The sequence below is a fragment of the Excalfactoria chinensis genome, chromosome 6 (assembly GCF_039878825.1).
Source record: "Excalfactoria chinensis isolate bCotChi1 chromosome 6, bCotChi1.hap2, whole genome shotgun sequence".
Classification (NCBI taxonomy): Eukaryota; Metazoa; Chordata; class Aves; order Galliformes; family Phasianidae; genus Excalfactoria; species Excalfactoria chinensis.
In genome coordinates, this window is record NC_092830.1 from 9,689,441 (window position 1) to 9,709,078 (window position 19,638).

General features: G+C 44.5%; 1 protein-coding gene and 2 long non-coding RNA genes across 6 annotated transcripts; 1 reads left to right on the top strand and 2 right to left on the bottom strand.

The window, feature by feature from the left end:
• The first annotated feature begins 356 nt into the window (after nt 1-356).
• Nucleotides 357-5,693, top strand: LOC140253742 (uncharacterized). Of its 4 annotated transcripts, XM_072339529.1 has the most exons (7): nt 357-892; nt 978-1,018; nt 1,403-1,484; nt 1,749-2,047; nt 2,142-2,195; nt 2,286-2,723; nt 5,010-5,693. In XM_072339529.1, the coding sequence occupies exons 4-7, from the start codon at nt 1,937-1,939 to the stop codon at nt 5,118-5,120; spliced, it is 714 nt and encodes a 237-aa protein (XP_072195630.1). In that variant the 5' UTR covers nt 357-892; nt 978-1,018; nt 1,403-1,484; nt 1,749-1,936; the 3' UTR covers nt 5,121-5,693. The 4 variants fall into 4 exon arrangements, 2 of the variants coding, with proteins under 2 accessions (XP_072195630.1, XP_072195629.1); XM_072339528.1 differs by having other exon boundaries at nt 357-1,018; XR_011903970.1 differs by having other exon boundaries at nt 374-1,484; nt 1,749-2,051.
• LOC140253746 (uncharacterized) lies at nt 4,367-9,877 on the bottom strand. The gene is made up of 3 exons (XR_011903974.1): nt 9,781-9,877; nt 5,688-5,826; nt 4,367-4,740 (listed from the first exon to the last, which is right to left on the bottom strand). It is a non-coding gene; the product is annotated as an uncharacterized lncRNA (long non-coding RNA).
• Nucleotides 9,878-15,140: 5,263 nt separating this feature from the next.
• Nucleotides 15,141-19,431, bottom strand: LOC140253744 (uncharacterized). Its single transcript, XR_011903972.1, has 4 exons — nt 18,744-19,431; nt 17,517-17,803; nt 16,084-16,221; nt 15,141-15,298 (listed from the first exon to the last, which is right to left on the bottom strand). It is a non-coding gene; the product is annotated as an uncharacterized lncRNA (long non-coding RNA).
• Nucleotides 19,432-19,638: the final 207 nt, after the last annotated feature.

The following is a 19,638-nucleotide window of genomic DNA, read 5'->3' on the forward strand; positions in this document are numbered from 1 at the left end:
GCAAAGCGAGTTTGATCACTGAAGTCTTTACACAGTACCTTGGAGATGACCGAACTCTTTTCGAAAGCGTTCCTACCCATGTATGCGTCACATCAACGTAACCCCAAGCAGCACCGTACAGAGCCGTTCATAAAGCTGTGCTGCAAATGTCCTTCACCAGCTATTCTGTCAGGCACATCATTAACCCCTGCGGGTGTTTGCCACATCCCTGCTCCCATATTTCCACCTCCACCTTTAGTTTTTCTTCTTCAGTCAGGTACAAAGTTGTTACATATTTAACAATCTTTTTTGGTTTTGTTCTTTGGTTGTTTTTTGTTGTTGTTGTTGTTGGTTTGGTTTTTGTAGTTGTTTTTTTTTTTTTTTTTCCTCCTTTTTTTTTTCTTTGGATGAGGGCCAAGAGAAAGCGTGGCAGAGACAGAAAGCGGACAGCAGGGGACTCTGGAGACCGTTAATGCCGGGGACGTTCTTAGGAAGGGTGTCTCGTGAGACGCAAAGCGATCCGTTCCAGTTTGACACAATTATTTAATTGATTTATGAATCCATCAAAGAGGCGAGAAGGGGAAGCGCGTACTAAGCTGTCATTTACAGAAACGTCATCTCAGCCCCTAATTCAGATCTCGGGTTCACGTGTCAAACTGTCACGTCCCCGGGCCGACCGTAACGAGCCCCAGCTGCGCTAACGAGGCGGCGAGCGTCAGGCGGGGCCGCGACCGCTCCGGCGCAGCTGCGGCGGCCCGGGAGCGGCTGCGGTTCGTCGGCAGCCCGGGGGCGGAACCGCGCTGACGCCTCTTAAGCTCCGCCTGAGGCCGCCGGTAGCCACGAGGGATCAGACCGGAATCAGCATTACGAGGAGCCGGAGCGGGTGGCGTTTCTTCGTCCGGTCGTCGCGTCGGTGAGGCCGAAAGGCGGTAGGTGGGGCTGTTTTTTTACGCGTGTTTTTGGGCTTGATTGTGATGTTTTTCGTTGTTTCGTTTCAGGCTGCTGCCGGACCTTTCGCGTCGAGGATCGGCCCTGACCGGTGAGTCGTTCTATTAGAACCGGAGCCGCGGAGACGGCGCGCTTCGGAGCCGTCCGGGGCCCGGCTTCCCCGGTGGGAGACCGCCGGGCTTTCGCCGCGCTCCGTTCGGGGCAGACGCGGGGTCCCTGCTGTGCTTCTGGGAGCCGGCGCGGCGTCGCCGTCCGGCCGCCGTCACGTTTTCGGAGGGAGCCGCCGCTCGGTTTTCCGAGTCGCAGCGCAGCCCCGCCGCGTTCTCGGTCCACCCCGAGTTTTTCAGCGGCTTTCTCGCATCCTTCCTTTTTGTCGAGCCGGAGCGAGCGGGACGGGGCCGCGTTCCTGCGGCCTCGGTGCCGCCGGGAGTAAGAAGCGACGGCGAGAGCCGCTTAAACGGAATCTTTTTCGCAGATCGACCGAGGGTCGCGGCGGAGACTCCTTTATGCCGGAATTGCTGAGGCGGTGGAAGCCTTGAGCCTTTAGAGGCTAACAGGTATGTCTTTTTTGTTTTGTTTTTGTAGTAATCTCGCAGGTCCGCCGTTCGACCGCTTCTATTTCCTCGCCTTCAGTTAGGCGCGGCGGTCGGGTTCCGACCCGGCGTTTCGGATTGGCCGGCGCGGTACTGCCGCCGGACGGGCCCGGGCGGAGAGGGACCCCGGGGCGTCTTCGCCCATTCGGCCGGCGTTTTCGGGCGCTTCGGTCCGTCCCGCTTTCGGCGAGGGGGACGGGATCGTGTGTTCTCTCCTTTTCTGTGTAGTTTCAGGAGCGTCGTCTCATTCTCCACACGGAGACACGGCTGGACAGGAACGCTGCCGTGGAGGGCTCACAGATTTTACAGGAATACGTTCCGGGGACGAGGCGGCGGAGTCGGTGTTGTGGCGAGAGTTCCTCGAGGGACGCGGAAACGAGGGGAGCGCCGAGGAGCGGGGCTCGAGCGGCCGGTCCATGTGGGTTTCATTGCCGGGGGCGTCCGTCGCAGGCCGGGACCGAGAAGCGTGGAAATGGGCGTGCACGCATCCAAAAGGAGCTTCTCAACTTCAGTCGTTTGTTCTAGCTGTAGGTTTGTACGTCCCTGCTAGTTGTCAGGAAAGTGAAATGTATCTTTGCAGGAGGTTCGGTCAGCGAGTCTAACACTAAAATTTTTGTGCAGGTGACAGGAGACCGGGAGGAGCGCGAGGCCTCCGGAGCTCGTCTTCAATTGCGAGTAAGTGACGGGAGTAACCTGAACAAAGGGAGCTGGGGTGAGTGATTTGCAGGTAGTTTTTTACTCAATGAATCATTTTATTTTTGCAAGGGACTGGAGGACTGCAGGGTAAAGACGATCGGCGCAGCTTTTGGGAAACGTGAGAAGGACGGCCGGCAGAACTACAGGTTTTCACTCTCCAGACAGGTTGTGGAGTCGTGTGGTCCCGGGATACTCAAGTTGGGCCCGCAGCATTCGCAATGGAATAACCATCACAAAGCCACGGAAGCAAGGGAGATGAACAGCAGGATTTTCTTTCACATCGGCAAGGAGATGAACAGCAGGATTTTTTTCTTTCACATCGGCAAGGGAGATGAACAGCAATATTTTCTGTTCACATCGGCAAGGGAGCCGAACAGCAGGATTTTTTTCACATCGCGTTCTGTAGCGGAGCATCGGCTTCGACAGGGAGGACGGAGGGGAGCGAGCCGTCAGACGAGAAGGTCGGCCACCCGGAAGCCCGTCGGGATGAGGATACGGCGTCACCAGGTAGGGGCTGTGTTTTTTCTACTCTTTTTTTGGAGGAAGGTGGAGCGGTTTCAGTCGTGCGAGTTGTTAGAGGATTAGGGTTAATGGAGAGAGGGTCGAGAAATATTGGTGTGGTTGTCCTGTAAGGGTTTTGTAGTGTGAGGTGCTATGTCTTAGAGCTGTTTAGTTTTGTCAGGTTCTAGTGCAGCTGGTGCGTCTGTCGATGCCGTGGCTGGCGGGCAAAGGCAGGAGAAAGGTCGTGCTAGAGTGTCTAGCGGGCTGTTTTTTGGGGTTCAGCAGACGGTCTGTTGGAGGTTAGCACTGCGGTGAGGGGGTTGTTTTTCTGTTGCCGTTTGGCCATAGTTAGTGGTTATGGTGGAATGTTTGTTCATGTTGCCGCAGGGAGTTGGAATCGGCACGGTGGCAGGGGGCGAGTCAAACGGCTCGTTTGGATCAGGTTTAGGGGCTCGCATAGGTTGGCGTTGTGTTCTTTTGTGCTGTTTCTGTTAGCGCGGAGCCTGATGTCTGGAAGGCAGGGAAGCTCGGTTGAGGCGTGTAGCATCGGCAACTTGTGCAGTTTTTGGTGTATGTATGTTTTTTGTGTGGTTCGGAGGCTAGAGTATGCAGTGTTGTTTGTGCTTCATTAGGGGATGGAGCCGTCGGGGGTTAGCTCGATCGTGTTATTGTTGGCACCGTCAGGTTAGCGCATGCGGTGGCTTCTTTGTTGCATTTGCCTCGGTCAGCAGTTGGTTTTGTTGAAGGTCAGTTAATGTTTCTCGGTGAGTAGTTGGTTGTTTGTGTCTTGTTAGGACTTGGCTGGTTTCTGTTTTTTGCGGCACCGAGTCTTCTGAGTTTTGGCTGCTGTTTTTTGAGGGAAAATCTTCGTGTCGGTGAGCGTGCAGAGTTTTCGGCTTTTGTCAGCGGTCGTTGAATTTTCCTTGTAGAGTAGTCGCGGTTGTGGTGTGTCAGGACTCGGTTTGTTTCTGTAGTGTTGAGTTTGGTGTTTTTTTGCAGATTCAGTGTGTTGTTTGAGCATGCAGAGTTTGCTTTGGTTGTTGGTTAAATGTTGTTGAGGAGTTAGATGTTAGTGTGTTTGTTAGGACTTGGCTTTTTTTGTGGGGCAAGTGTAGTTGCTTGAGTTTCTTTTTCTGTGATTGGTCTGTTAGGAGTTGGCTTGTTTAGTATTTTGTGGTGTTGAGTTGTCTTTTAGTTTAGGCTGTTTTTTTGCGGAGTTAGTGTTTGAACATGCAGTGTTTTCTTCTTTTGTTGTTTAAATTTGGTTGGAGTTGGATGTTTGAGGTGTGTTTGTTAGGTCTTGGCTTGTTTAGTTGTCTTAGTTTTTGGCTGGTGTTTTTTTTTCAGAGTTTTGTTCTTTGGTAGTTTAAACTTCTTTTTTGAGAAGTTAGATGCTTTGTTAGTACTTGGCTGTTGGTTTTTTTGTGTTTGTTTGTAAGGACTTTAGCTTTTTGGTAGGTATTTGAGTCTTTTTTTTCTTGGCTGTTAAGTGTTGTTTTGAACTTTGCTTTTGTCTTGCATGATTTGGAATGTAAGGGGGAAACTCTGGCTACTCACTCTTGGAGTGAGTAGCCAGAGTTCCCCCTTTGTAATGGGGCTAGACACCGGGTTTTGCACTATCTCTAAAGAGATATATTTTTTTTATTTTTGGGCGGGACGGTGGGTTCATGTCGGTCTTTTTGCCGGTGGGGGGGCCTGCGGAGGCCCCCCCTGAGTGGGGGTGTGAGGGGGGCCCCACCTGGTATAGGGGCCCCCTGAGTGGGGGTGAGGAGGGGGCCCCACCTGGCATAGGGGCCCCCTGAGTGGGGGTGTGGGGGGGAAGCCCCTATAGAAGGGGCTTCCCCTGAGTGGGGGTGTGAGGGAAGGCCCCTTCTTCCTATAGGGGCTTTCCCTGAGTGGGGGGCGGCTTCTGCTGATGTTGTCTTCCCTGTGTGCTTGACTGTTTCCCACGTGGTGATGGTGGTTTTGTGGTAGGGCTCCTGGGCTGTAAAGGAAGAGGCTTGGAGGAGCTGGGCTCTATGTCCTGCAAAAGAAGAAAAATGAATTGAAGTGTTTGGGCAAACCAGAATGATTAAATAGCTTTTCTCCGTTTAGTCACTAAATGGCAATTGAGAAGCAGAGGGAGTTGCCCTCTAAAAGGGTTTGGATAAGTGGCTGGAGGGTAAGTGTGCCTGCAGTGTATGTGTCTGGTATGCTGTGGGTGTTTTATAGTATTGATTGAAATAGTTTGAGATACCTGAGAAGGAGTTAAGTTGCCACTTTGCTCTCTAAGTGTTTTGTGTTCTCTTCTAGGAAAGCAAGTCAATTAAGCAGAAGAATAAAGAAGATGGTCCTGATGGTTCCTCTTGTGCCAAGTCAAAGGCTGACTCCACTGCTTTTCTACATTTGTATAACATTAAATAAACTCTTTTTGCATTACTGAGGTTTAACTTAGTATTTCTAAGTAAGTGTGCCTCCCTAAGTGTGTGCTGATTGCAATCTGTAGGCAGACAACTTAAATTTCAAAAATAAAATATGAACTAGGACTTGCTTTGTAAGAGAAATCTTCTACTTTGTATTACTACTTTAATAATAATTAAAGTAAATTAATAATAATTAAAGTAATAATTAATACTTTATTTATTACTACTTTATTATTTATTACTTAAGCCCAGCTGTAGAGGGCAGCATCAGGATATAACTCTGTTCTCATTTCAGCGTGTACCACTGGCATATCTCTAAGCTCGCTTCTGTGACGTGAGAAGCAGGTTATGATGTCTGTCTTGTTTGAAGACAAATAAAATAAAGGCTCAAAATGGCTTTCAATAAAGCTGTTGTGTCTCTCAGAGTGAGTGCTGTGTGTTGTCAGAAGTGAGTGGGATGTCTTATGCAATGGAGGGAAAGAGAAGCCATGCTCAACACTTTGTACAGAGGATGCCTGTCTGTCTCTGAATAAAAGAAAGATAAACCCCACTGTAAAATGTCACTTACCTCAATAAAAGATGTGCTGGCTACTTCTGGACTTGAGCCTTGTTCCTTTGGTGGGGGTGTTAGGCTGTTTATCATGATTAAGGTAAAAGGTGACAAAGATGATCCCTTGTAAGCAAGCCCACTTGCTGTGTTTTGTAGCCTGTAGAAACAGAAATTGACACTTAAATTCAAATGAAGCTAATGCAGAACTATAACATATCAGATATGCTTTATGCGACAAGTAAAACTGCAGAGTATGATACCAGTGGTCTTATTGCTGCAGTTGAGCATATGGATAGAAGTATTCCTTTAATTCAGTAAAGCCTTGAGCTCTTGAGAAAACACTTCTTTCTGTGTTACAGTTAAGTTTGCTGACAATTTACTTGGTTTTTCCCTAGGAAACTCTCTAGCTGCTGCTTCTCTTTGAAAGCCTTTGCCTTGAAACTGGGTGATTTTCTGTGAGCCTTGGTCCCGAACTGAGACTTAACTCTAATACAAAAGGGTGGGGTGGTATTGTATCACATTGTTCTGACTGAAATAAAAGAAACTGCATTCCCTTCTGCCTCTGTATAATAAAAGTAAACAGATTGAATCTTTTCTGCTGTAGTCTGCAATTATGTTTAATAAATGCTACATGTTTAATAAATGATCTGTTTCTGCTACCATTGAAGTGCAACAGTTGTTAGATAATTCATGACTGTTTGCAGAGCTCACTTAAAAATTATTCTGCTTTCCTATTGATATGAACAGCACAGCACTACATTAGTAGATATTTCTAATTAATAGTTCAAGAACACGTTAAAAGGCAAATGATCATCACAACAAGCATAATGATGGATCGTTTTCCTGAGGAATGCTTGAAGTCTCTTTAACTGCGCTAATAAATGCTTATAAGAAACAACAAGCTCATCACAATTACAAGTCTGATTTTTCTAGTAAATACAAAAAGAAAACACCCTATTGCTCCTTGCTGCTCACTGTCAGTCTGTTGACTGCCCCGGCTATTGCTGAGAGTCCGGTCCAAATGCTTCAGCAAGGGGGTTATAACAGGTCAGTCTCCTGCACCCTCGCTGTCTATGTAAGATCTAAACCAGCTAACAGATAACCAGTCACAGCCACACTAATAAAGTATGAAACTTGGTGCGTTACCTACCCTTTCCTTGAACACCTCTTGGGATACTGATTCCAAATCAGGAAAAAAAAAAAAAAAAAAAAAAAAAAAAGTATTTATATATATATACAAATAAAGAGCAGAATTGCTCTTGCCAAACTGCACATGCTTTGCCAGCCTCTCCTCTCGTCATTTATCCTAACAAACGCTTGCAGTCTCCTTTGTAGGGGGTCTGAGTCAGTGCTTAGCTTTTATTTTTATTATATATAAGAGGTACAAGGAGGAAGGGCTGTCTGCTGAGATAAGACTGACTTTCTGCATCCCCCTGCCCGACAAGCATCTTCCTTACATGCTCAGATAATACAGAACTAGAACACTGCACAGACACCTCTCTTTTGTTATGCGTGCGCTCAGTGGAGCGAGCTGATGTTAGAAACGAAAAAAAAAAAAAAAAAAAAAAGGCAAACTTATAGCAATTAATTACTGAATCAGAATTGCTTAAATCGTTGCAGTTAATGACCCTATCCCCTTCATGCAAAATGGCAAACAGGTCAGAATCAGTAATACAGATATAGCTAACAAGTACAGATTGCCTCCCACGCAGCATCAAAGACTTTCAACTGCTAAAATCCAAGACATTTCACTAAACATATTGTCTGCATAGAATCAGTATTAGTGTGTTCTACCACCAATACCCAGAAGGGCTGAACAGAAAGTAAGTTCTGTAGCTATGAAGACTCAAACAGCCAAACACGCCCCTCTCTTGATCCCCTAGACTGAAAAACGCCCTCCCTTGTCACGCCGTGTGGGAGCTCCCACATTCTCTAGGATCTACGCTCACGTGGGGAAAACTCATCTACAGTAATAGCCCTTCTGCATCAATTTGACTTTTCAAGCTGACAAGATAAATCCCTGCCCTCAAAACCGTGCAATAAATGTCAAAGTAAGGGGATTTTTTTCCCAATTAAGGAGAAATCAAACCTACAATGACAGTAGGAGATCATTTAAATTCCTTTCTCTGATATAACCCTTCTCAGCAGTTTCTAAGTTCTTAATTACTTCACACGTCAAAATCCAGCCATATAAATAGAAATATTAAGGCTACAAAGGAAAGGCTACAGCTATAATCTTTGTAACAGCACTGAAACCACTGCCGTGAGATCACGTAACAAAAAGAACAAGGCTTACCTGTCTCTGAAGATCTAGGCTCACTGAAAAATTCCACAAAGCAGGGATCTCGGCCGAGAGATCCTTCCTCGCTGGCAAACGACCCTCGAGTGAGGTCTGAGAGGGGCAGAACCTGGTTCCAGCCCTTCCCGTTGTTATGGTAAATCGCCTCCGCCTGTGCTCCCGAGACAGACCCGGTCTCCTCGCCCAGGTGCCGGATCGGTGATTCGGACGTGGATTCTGCAGTTCCCTGACAGTCTTGCAAATCTTACTGCTTATGATACAATCTATATATATGAATACTATCTGTGTGTGTATATACGTATATTATATATATATATATATATATATATATATATATATATATATATATATATATATATATATAGTGTATATATATATACACTATATATATATATACTGGTATAATCCAGTACCTAGACACACTAGCCTCGGATAAGTCAGGCAGAACCGCTTATCCTTCTCAAAGCCTTTCCCGAAAGATGGGATCCCCCAGACTTCGCCACCTTAGCAAAAGCTTGGCAAGAGCTTAGCGAAAGCTCCCCAGAACTCCAAGGACTCTGACTGAGCTCAGCACATGAGGAAACAAAACTGCGGAGACTGTCTGACTGACAGGCTTTTCTACTGTTCTGTTTTAAATGGAACTCTGATCAAGTGAGATGATCAAACAAGAAAGCTCACGCCTCAAGTCGCTGTCTGACTTGCTGAACCCTCATCTCCACTACTTGTGCTGAGGTAGAAGATCAAATCTGACATTTCTCAGAGCCACTAGCAGAATTTGCTCAATTCCCAGAAGGGGCAATTGTTTAATAAAAAGAAACCTCACAGTCATATGTTCAAAAGCTCACAGGTTTCCAACCCATCTTGTTTGCAATGCCAATACTCCAAGTATTCCAATTATTTTACCAGGGGATAAAAACCAAACACACAACACCACTATCAACAACAACAACAACAACAACAACAGCAACAACAACAACAAAAGATGAAATCATCCTTTCTTGGCATCTCAAATCATTAACCCTGCAGTACGTACTCTGCTCACACAAGTCTCAGTTTTCTTTACCCCACCGGGACGAATAGCATCCCCTAAGGCCCGCTCTATGGAGCAGTGCTCTTCAACCTCGTACCCGATGACGCAAATATAGAAATCGCGCGCACCCTAGACATGATCACTGATGGCACCGAGCTCGGTGGTGCTGCTGATACAAAAGAAGGGAGGGATATCATCCAGAGGGATCTAGACAAATATGAGAAGCAAGCCCACGTGAACACTACGAGGTTCAAAGAAGCCCGGTGTCCCGCTTGGGTCAGGGTTCTAGCGGACTAAAATCTGAACGTGAGCGCAACGGCACCCCCTTGCGGCCAGGAATGCCGGCGGCATTTTGGGCCGCGTCAGAAGAGAAAGGGCGTCGGGAAGAGGGAGGTGACGGTCCCCCTCCGCTCTGCCCCGAAGGGCCCCGGCTGGAGTCCCGCGCCCGGGCCTTGGGGGGAGAAATACTGCCGGAGTGGCTCCGGGGGAAGGCCACAAAGGGAGCAAAGGGCTACAATACTTCTTCCAACGAGAAACATTGAGGGATTTGGGTCTGTTTATCACAAGGGACAAAGGCCTCATTACAGCCTCCTAGCACTCGAAGCCAGCTCATAAACAGGACAGACGCTGACCTGTTATGCGGTCTGTGTGATACTGTTGTACTGACGTGAAGTACAGCAATAACAGGAGGGTGGCAAAGCGCTAGGCTGCGGCAACCAAAGACGAGCCCGAACGCAGCAACTGCCGCAGAAGCAGCACCAAAGAAAAGAAAAACGCCTCACCTTCTAAAGATCTCTCTACTACTCACAGAACTCGGGCAAGATGCTCTCACCTCCGCCGCCGAGTCTTAAATGAGGGCTGCGAAGGGGTGGATCCCGGCTCCGCCCCTTACGCTGCGGCGCCCGCACCTGAGCTCTCCCGGGTCGGCCCGGCCCCTTCTCGCCACGTGCTCCGTCATCGCTTCCAGCTGTGACTTGTCATCTCTGTTACAGCCTGAAAGAGACAGGATAAGGCAGAACGGCTTTAAACTAACACAGGGGACATTTAGGTGACATCTGAGGAGGCAGGAATGTCTTACTCGGGGCGGCGAGGCGCTGGCGCGGGACGCGCGGAGGAGCCGTGACGGCCCCGCGTCCGGAGGCGTTCCGCACCCGGTCGGACGGGGCTCCGGGCGGCTCCGCCGAGCGGGTGGCGGCCCTGCCTGTAGCGGAGGTGTTCCGACGGCGTGATTCTTAAGCTCTGTTGCCACCCGAGCCGCTCTGTCAAAGAAATGGACGCTGAGCCAATATTTCAAAATGTTTTTTAACATTCGTAAGAAAACCCACAACCGACATCAGAATTTCCACAGAGGATTTTACTGCACAAAGCAGAGCCAGAAGAGATTTATTGCAGAGAAACGAAGCGCTCTTGGGGAACTGAGACTCCATTTGCACGTGCTTCAACTCTGGTTCTTTCATTTTCAATTAATGTTGCGAAAGTTCTTTGTGAAATATTGGTGTGATTCCTGTCTCTTCCATTTAAAATGAGATGAGTTATTTTGTTTGTTTTTTCTTTTTTTCTTTTTTTCTTTTTTTTTTTTTTTTTTTTTTTTTTTTTTTTTTTTTTAGCAATATACTGTGTAAAGCAGGCCATTAATATTAACTCGAAAGGCCTCAAAGAAGAATTTAATGACAATTGGAGCTGTTCAGCAGTACAGAAGATCCCAGACTGACTCCAGAGTTACCCCTTCTTTAAAGAGCTCCTTACATACGCCTGAAAGTCATGTTAGATTTTGATTTTGGTTTACTCTCGCAGGATGATCATACATAATGACTCAGTATTTTTAGCATTAAAAACTATTCTTAAAATGGAATTTGTGTGAAATTATCTTCAATGTCTTGACCTGTAAACTTCTAAAGACAACACTAACAGCAACATTATCACTTTCAGTCTACTGTAAATAGTTTCCATAATGACTCTCATGTGCCAATATAATATATTCGCTTTCCAGTTGAACTGTCTTGTGTGAAACATGTTGCTTTCACTGAACGTGTGCTAAAAGAAGTTGGAAAAAAAATATTACAGACTTCACCTGGTATAGAAAAGTTATTAATTCAGTTAACATTTATTTAACTATTTATTTAATTAACTATTTATTTATTAACTCTTTATTTTTTTAATTTAACTATTTAATTAACATTTATTGTGTGGGGTTTTTTTTGTTTGTTTGGTTGGTTGGTTTTTTTTTTGTTTTTTTTTTTTTTGTTTTTTTTTTTTCCTTGAGGATGATAGAGATCTCAAATGAAGGTCGCTGTTTCAGACCCTGCCACGTTCAACTGCAAAATCTGGATGCTCGCCCGTAGCAGGGTGCATTTGAGCCCATGTGAAACATGTTTGCATTTAATAATAGAATTCATTATCTCCTCAAGGGTTTCTGCTCGAAACCAGACTCTAAATAAAGCTTCAGGTCCATTGTAATGCCCTGTTGCAGGACATAAAGTCATCTTTCATTGTTCTAATTTTCAGTTTCACTCTGACTCTTAATAGGCAGAGCTGGGAATTCCTATTGCCCTCAAATGCCTATCAATGATAGTGCCCAGGAAATGTAGAAACTATCCAAAGGCTCCGATGCTGTAAGATATGTGTGTGTCCCCCAGCGGCTCTCCGACAGGAAGCGTCCAGCCTTTTGCAGCTATCGGTACCTAAGTGGACGCTTAACAGGCAGAAGCCCTAATATTCAAATGAATGAAAGGGTGACGGCTGACCTGCATGGAAACCTGCCAGATGAAAAACTTGCTTAGGTTCTGGGTATTTACAACAACCGCTGTTATCTGATATGCTTTTCTAATTGCCAGATGCCTTTTTCTGCTGGAAGTACCTCCGAGAAGACTGGCAACACATTACACTTTCATTACCAAGGAAATGAGGACTAAGATACCTTTATTTCAAAATATTCTAAGTGAAAAATCATTGTGGAATCAGAGTTCCAATTTTAATATGTCCTTACATCTCTATGTATAGTCATTTTGTAGCAGATGTACAGGAAGAACTCAGGAAACAAGACTTCAATATATGAATTATCTGGTCCGCAAGCGAAGGCCAGGAACTTCCTTAAGAGTTTCACTCAAAACCACATAAAAAAGACTCTCGAGAACCACCGGTGAGCTCTGATTTTTGGTTGACGTTGCAGATGTAAAATCAGTTCAAGCACTGAGAATGAAACGTTTGACTTCCAGTTGCCAAATCCCTTCTGTCAGGTTGTTTGGATACTCAGCTCATTTACCCATAGCGCACATAGGAACGATGGGACCGTACAGCCCTTCTTCACACTTTCATTTATATTCCTTCTTTTTCCATAAATACCAAAGGATGTCAGTTGTCATTTGTGATCATCAGATAGAGAAAATGAACCTTGTAACACACTGGGAAAAAGAGAAAAAAAAAAAAAAAAAAAAAAAAAAAGAAAAAAAGAAAAGAAAAGAAAAGAAAAGAAAAGAAAAGAAAAGAAAAGAAAAGAAAAGAAAAGAAAAGAAAAGAAAAGAAAAAAAAAAGTGTATTATATTATGCAGTTATACATATTATTATGCAGTCTCAAATGGAAACAAACAAACAAACAAACATTTCAAGCTGTGGCTTGTGAAGCTGTTACTAGAGATGAGTATGCTTTCCTCAGCATGCTTAGGGAAGTCTCTTTCCATTATAATAATTGGACACGCTGGAGCACAGAACAAAAAGCAAATCTCTTTGTGGAACAACTATTGTAACATTCTCAAAGGGTTGCGAGGCCTTTTTAGGCCACCTTTTTTGCCAGCCGCACAAACTGAGGGCCCATTTTCCAGTGACAGATTGCACTTTGAGCGTGATGAAAATGACATGTGCTGAGTCACCACAAATAGCAGACAGGGATATCACATGACCAAAACAAAAAGTTTAAGGATTAAAAAAAAAAAAAAAAAAAAAAAAAAAAGAGCCATTTATTTGTGAATAAAAGCTGCCTGACAAAATCTTCTTGACTTAAGAAAGCAAAACTTTCAGTAAAAGCAGCTTTAAACAGCTTAGTGTTTATTACTTGATGCTGAGAAAGCAGACAAATAATGCAATGAAACCCCATGAAACTGAGGGTTTGAAAGATGAATAAAAAAACAGTAAGGGATGTCTTGTGTTACACAGAGAGCCGTTCAGAATTCTGCATTATTCTGCAAATAATCTCTTGTGTTACAGATCTGCTTTTAATTCAGGTCCTTTGTTCAAATCCCTCAAGTGAACACAAGTAAAAATGAGATTTAAAGTCACATATGTACATTAGCACTCAAAAGCAAATGGTGATACGCATAGAGCACTGTGTCTGGCAGTGATGTGCTAAGCGGGGAAAATCTGACAGAGTTATAATCCAGTTTTAGTCACAAATACTCTTTCATTTTATTGCTGTACAAATTATTTTATTTATCCATAAACTGTAACATCAGAAATACACAAAAAACAACCAGAATGCGTGACACTAGGAAAACTGTACTTGGTATTTATACTGCATTGCAGTCTGTCCTGCAGTTCGTTTGGCAAATTTAATATGGGCTTAGGGCTTCTCAGCTTTTCCCTTCTCTCTCTTTATAAAACGCTGTGTTTGCTCAGTTCAGTTCTCCGAGGCCCATTCGCATTTTTCAGTCTTCAATAATAGGATTCCCACCTACGTGAGTGAAGCGCTGTCAGGCTTCTCCTCAGGAGGAGTCTGCCTTTTAACTTTGCCTTTTTGATGCAGACTCACGGAATGCCTTCTCTACCTCTTAAAAGAAGAAACTTGCTGAAACAGATTAAAAGCGGAGGGAAAGCAGATCATTTCCAAAGAAAAGAATTCATCCGTGTGCAGACTTTCAATTCTGTCCATAAAAATAAAGAGGGAAGGAGCCCGGGTAGGTGCACAGCCCTGAGACAAACCTAACCCAGCAAGCCTGTCGTCACCTTCATGTTGTTCCTCATCTGTAGCTTGGTTTTTCCTGGAGTTTAACTAGCAGCCTGAATTTGCAAACGCACCACCTCATCCTGTCCTGAGAAGGGTGCAAACCATCGGCTTCTCCTCCTTTTCGGATTCCTTGTACCACCCTGCTCGTCTGCCAGCGCTGCGTATCAGTCACGTAAACCCTAGCGAGCATAAAGCAGCCCCTAAGATTAAGCACAGTTACCTCTTCAGAGCTCTTAAGTTACAGTACGTGAAAACAACTTCAGAAAGCAGAATCAGTCAAATTTATCCATGTGGTTTCACTGCGGCTCTGCTTCCAAGTGATTGCCTCCATATTCCAATTCAGTCAAAGATAAAAAGAAAAAAGGAATGGAGAGTGAAATTAAGAATTCTCATAAGCATGTCCCTCTAACTAGTCACGCAGAGAAGTAACACTAATAGCACATACCAAACACACAACTTATTACTGGGATCAAATAAAAAGAGAGGAAATAAAGAAGACAGAGTTAGACTCTTTCCAGTGGTGTCTGACGACAGGACAAGAGGCAAAGGGCACGAGCTGCAATGTAGGCGGTTTCCTCCGAACATCAGGAAACTCTTCTTTAATGCGTGGGTGTCAGAACACTGTCACAGGCTGTGCAGTACCCTACCAAGGAGATCTTCAAAAGCAGCCCGGACGTGACCCTGGGGGCTTCATATAGGGGGCCGTGCTCGAGCAGGTCTCCTCTGGAAATATCTTCTGACATCGACCATACCGTGTTTTTACATCCATCACAATCATGCATGATCGCACCTCAAATATCAGAGAAGCTGGCTTATGGGTGAAAGCACATAAAAATAAACTGACATTAAAGAAAGAATTCTCTCTGAAATAGCACCGAGAATAGACAAGTGTACACATTTTTCAACACTAATAAAACTCAACTACTTTGCTGCTATTTCTTCTAACCATAATCAAATGTATTTGTGATGCAGGATTACTTACAATGTACTGATAGATTTTAGCCAAACAATCTCTCCTGTTTGAATTCCAACAATGTTTCCGCTGGCATCAAATCACCAAGTGGGAAAAAATATATCCTATAGGAAAAAGGAGAAGAAAAAAACTACTGAAATGATGAGAAAAGAAGAGTTACTGATTGAATGTATTAAGATTAAATAGGAATGCACTATTAAAACACTAAAGCATAGGGGTGAGTACTACCACAGTCTTTGGCAAGTGTCTTCCTCCTTGAAAATCACGGTCTAGAGTGAAGTATTTGGACATCTGAGTGACATCGTGAGTTTGACGTGAAGGGAAAGGAAAGGGTAAATGCGCTCGAAACAGCTGATTTAGCAAACACTTCCACTGCATCATGATAAGAGAGCTGAAAAAACAAAAAAACAAAACAAAAACAAAACAAAAAAACCAGAAGGACATTAAGGAGCCAGAAATAATCTTGTGTTAAGTGGATTACTGATGATTGGTAAACAATATAAAATGCTAGTTAGCAATGCTGAAAAAACAGGTTATTCTGAAACAAGCTGAATTCACAACCCTCGCTTCCCAGTATGTGCTTTTTCCTTGGAAGAGATCGCAAATCAGGCTGCAAAATCGTCTGCTGTATCATGTTCAAATATAATTATTTGACTACTAAATTCAAGACTTTAGTACTTCATAAGGTAAACAAATCTATTTCCTTAAAATATAGCTCTACCACACATTCATCACTGAGTCATTTCACTGTGACTGTCTGTATTGGAAACATCGTTTGACATGTAAATAAATAACTCCAAAAGACAGTGAGGAAAAGTATGATCTGATAATAAGATAATAACACTGAATCATAGGATAGTTTGGGTTGGATGGGACCTCGAGGAATGTCAAGCTCCAACCCCCCTGCTAAAGCCTGTTAACTGAAGGCTCTCCATGAGCGCTGAATAACGCCCGCTGTCAATGTCTCCAGAAAAATAGTACCCTGCTTATAAAAGCTTAAAAAGCCCAGGAGGAAAGAAAATTGCTAAGGATAGAAAAACAGTGGACTTCACATACTAGAATATAATGCTTTACAGACTATGCATACGTACATAGAATATAATGGCAGTTCCTTACCAGACTAATACTCTGTTTTAGATCCCGTGTTAATAAAAATTAACTTACGTTAATACATACCTCAGGACTGAGATGGATTCATTGCTATGGAGGAATGAACGGTGACTTTTACTACTCAGAAAACTGTGTTTTGGAACACTGGGTGGAGCAGGCAAAACCTTTCAAAAGCTGCTGTTTCAAGAACTACCGCGGACTTTCCTGCGTGAAAACACATAGGATGGATAAGATAAGCAGACTTGGTCATAGCAAAACTAGAAATAGATTCCTAAATGATAAGAAACAGTAAGAATAACCAGGCAGAATAACTGCCCTTTAACAGATGGCATCTAAGAGGTCTTAGAGAAGTTCACAGCTTTTCAAACTGCTCTACACCTTATGCTTAGTTTTAGCATTTCAGTTCAAAAGTTCAGAACTGCAGAAGAGTACATCTGATGGAACTAACTGAGAACAACAGTAAAACAAAGTGGTTATCAGCATAAACCTGTCAGGTTTTTGGAATATACATATATATTTTTTTGCATGGAATAACCTAGGCCAGGAGCTTAAAAGGATTAAAAATAATAAAGCAGATGGAGATAGATAATGACTGAATCCAATCACAACACCAAATCAATTCATGTGGTTACTTTATAACTGCAGGGAATTTGTCATCTGCGTGAGGTTTTGGTCACTTCCAGGTCATAATTTCCACATGAACAGAAAAATGACAACATTAATCTTGTCTATGTGCTGAACAAATAGAAAACCCAATACTTTAAAACTAAAAAACAAACAAAACAAAACAAAACAAAAAAAGGAAAAACAGAAAGCCCATACTGCTACATGCTGAAGAGAAGCCTCAGTGCTGAGGCAATTATTAAGATTCCCCCAAAAATACCAGAGATCCCTGATCTCTGATATGCATAACATCCGATTAAATGAACAAAACCATTCCCACCTGGAATTAAAAACCTATCACTAGCTCTAATTTAATGATCCATTATAGCTTTGTAAACATATACAGGAGGACATCAGCAAGGACTTTGCCTTCCCAACTCCCGGTGCAACATACCTCAGACACACAAGGAACTGCAGATTTTTTTCCCCCTTCCCTGATCTTTTATCAGAGGGACAGGAGGATGTAAGAGAAAGTTCTTTCTGACTTTTGACAAGCCCTGTCTATAAAGCGTTTGAGAGGATACGTGTCAAGTACAACAACACTGAAAGACTGCTTAATAAGCTTCATTTAGAAGATGTATCTGTTCCATAAATACATGAGATAAATGGAAACTAACTAGGGCCCATCTGACATCCCTAGTTTGGAACTTGATTTCTTTTTTTATGTATTTGGCAACCTTTTTTTTTTTTTTTTTTTTTTTTTTTTTTTTTTTTCCTTCTTTCTAAAAATATTGAGTACATTAGGCAACAGACACAAGCACTGAGTACTGCTATCTAGATTTCTGCAGCTGTGAATTTAATTGCAGTTCCAAAAACTGAAAACAAAGCAGGATTACCCAACGTTGAAGAACAGCCAGGTTGCAGCATTTACAGCCCTGTGGTTGCTCCGGCTCCTGTGACAAGCCCTGTTGCTGCTCCAAGCCTTGCGACAAGTCCTGCAGCTGCTCCGCTCCCTATGACAGGCCTCGCGGTTGCTTCAAGCCATGTGATGGACCTGTGGGTACTGCAACCCTCCTAAAGGGCGCAAATGTTGCCACGAAGCTCACAACTAGCCTTGCAGTCACTACAGTCACTGTAAGTCTCACAGTTCAACCAAACAACCAGTGCCTGTAACTGTTGTCACCTATAAGCAAAACAAAAAAACGCCTTAAAAAGCCTGAACGTTTAACAAGGAGAGCTTGTAAGATAAGACAAAGGAGGAGCAATGTCACACAAAAATGGGAGGAGAAAGAAATAGTCCAACTCCTAGCATTAAATAAGCTATGAGATGTGTGAAAAGATTATAGCCATTGGCCACCTAAACACCACACACTTACAACCACTGGATCGCTGGAAACAGACCCCGTGCACGTGGCTACTGCCCAAAATACTGTCCCGGGCCCTACAAAGCAAGCCTTCCGGTGACTCGACACCCCAGGGAGAACTGAATCAGACAACGGGACTCATTTCTGAAACAGTCACGCAACCACACAGGCCCACTGATCAGGGCCATGTTAATGCATAAAGTCCAATAAAATCACATTCGAAGAAAGGAAGAATAAAGCACCAGAAGAGAAAAGGACACAAACAGTAGATGGGGAACCAGGCAAATACAATTACCCCTGATTACCCAATTCATCCCATAAATCCAAATAAATATCTAACTTCGGCAGACAGCGCTGACAAACTGCAACGGAAGAAAAGCTCAGCAAAAGTGTTCCTGGAAATGAGGCAACGTACTTCACTGACAATCTAAAGCAGACCCTGCCTGACAGAGGACGTGGGCGAGATTAAGGGAAGAGCTGTGCCATATCAGTCACGACTATGAACCGAAAAACAGGCCAGTATAACCCACAGCTCCAATAAAAGGATTTTCCTTATGGGTGCAGAAAGGAAACTAATGGGTAGCTGACAATTCAAACAGTAGGAAAGACGTTTCAAAGAACCAGAAACATCATTTAAAACTAAAACTCAGTGCACGCCAGAGATTAAAAGCAAACATCGCCGAAAGAAAACATGAAAATAAATTCTATTCTCAAAGTTATATGGTGGCAATAAGGAGCTAAAAAGAGCAGAACGCTTACTTGAACCGAGGCTTCCAAGGACAAAAGGTAAGTCAAGGAGATCGATAATCGACAGCAGCTGCTTCGTACTCGCTCCTGCCGGCCAGGTCTTCCGCGCCGCTTCTTCTTTCTTCCGCAGCAGCTCCCGAACCATCAGCGGCGACACCGTCAGACCCGCGGAGCGGCAAGCCCCAACAACAGAAAAAAAAGGGAAAACCGACGTCGACAAACGAACGGGTCACGCAACCACCCAGCCAAGGAAGGCCTTGCATTCCTCCCCGCATTGCGCCCCCAACCCAATTCACCCCGGCAAAACCCGCTTTGAGCAACTTTTCTCACCTCACTGACTCACTGCGGACTTCCAGCCGGTGCTGCGGGGGATCGCAGAGGCGGGCAGACCGGGCAAATGGTGCCGGACACACAAAAAGCAGCGGCCAAAAGACAGCTTCCCTGCTTACAGGGGACCCCCAGCCACCGCCTCAGTTGCAAAGGGCTTGGGACCCCGGGGCAACTCCTCCCTGGCGTACAGGGCAGCCCCCGTCCCTACGGCCGAGGGAGGCTCCTTCTCTCACCAGTCCGGGGCACCCAGAAACGCACCCCGCTAACGGAGCGGTCACCCCACGCAGGCTGCCAGCAGAGCACAAACGCTCACGCACCCACGATCTGATTACAGGCGGGTGGACGACACCCCTGGAGCCACAGAGCTCGGCCTCTCTCCCGCCCCCCAGTGGCAGGAACGACTCTCAGCAGCCAGGTAACGGAAAGCCGAACGCCTTCCATTCTGCCATTGGATACATTCGCTTTAATTGTAGCAACGAGATAAACTCTATTGATTGTTACAGTAAAAAGCTTTGGAAACAATCTTGTGTTGATACATCAGTATCCTTTATGCCCAGTTACCGTCGCCATCCTGACT

What these genes read in the sequence shown, in the direction of transcription:
- LOC140253742 (XM_072339528.1), top strand. Translation starts at nt 1,937, where the DNA reads ATGTGGGTTTCATTGCCGGGGGCGTCCGTCGCAGGCCGGGACCGAGAA. An exon ending in GAGCTCGTCTTCAATTGCGA is followed by an intron (nt 2,196 to 2,285) that starts GTAAGTGACGGG and finishes TATTTTTGCAAG; the next exon opens with GGACTGGAGGACTGCAGGGT. An exon ending in TGAGGATACGGCGTCACCAG is followed by an intron (nt 2,724 to 5,009) that starts GTAGGGGCTGTG and finishes GTTCTCTTCTAG; the next exon opens with GAAAGCAAGTCAATTAAGCA.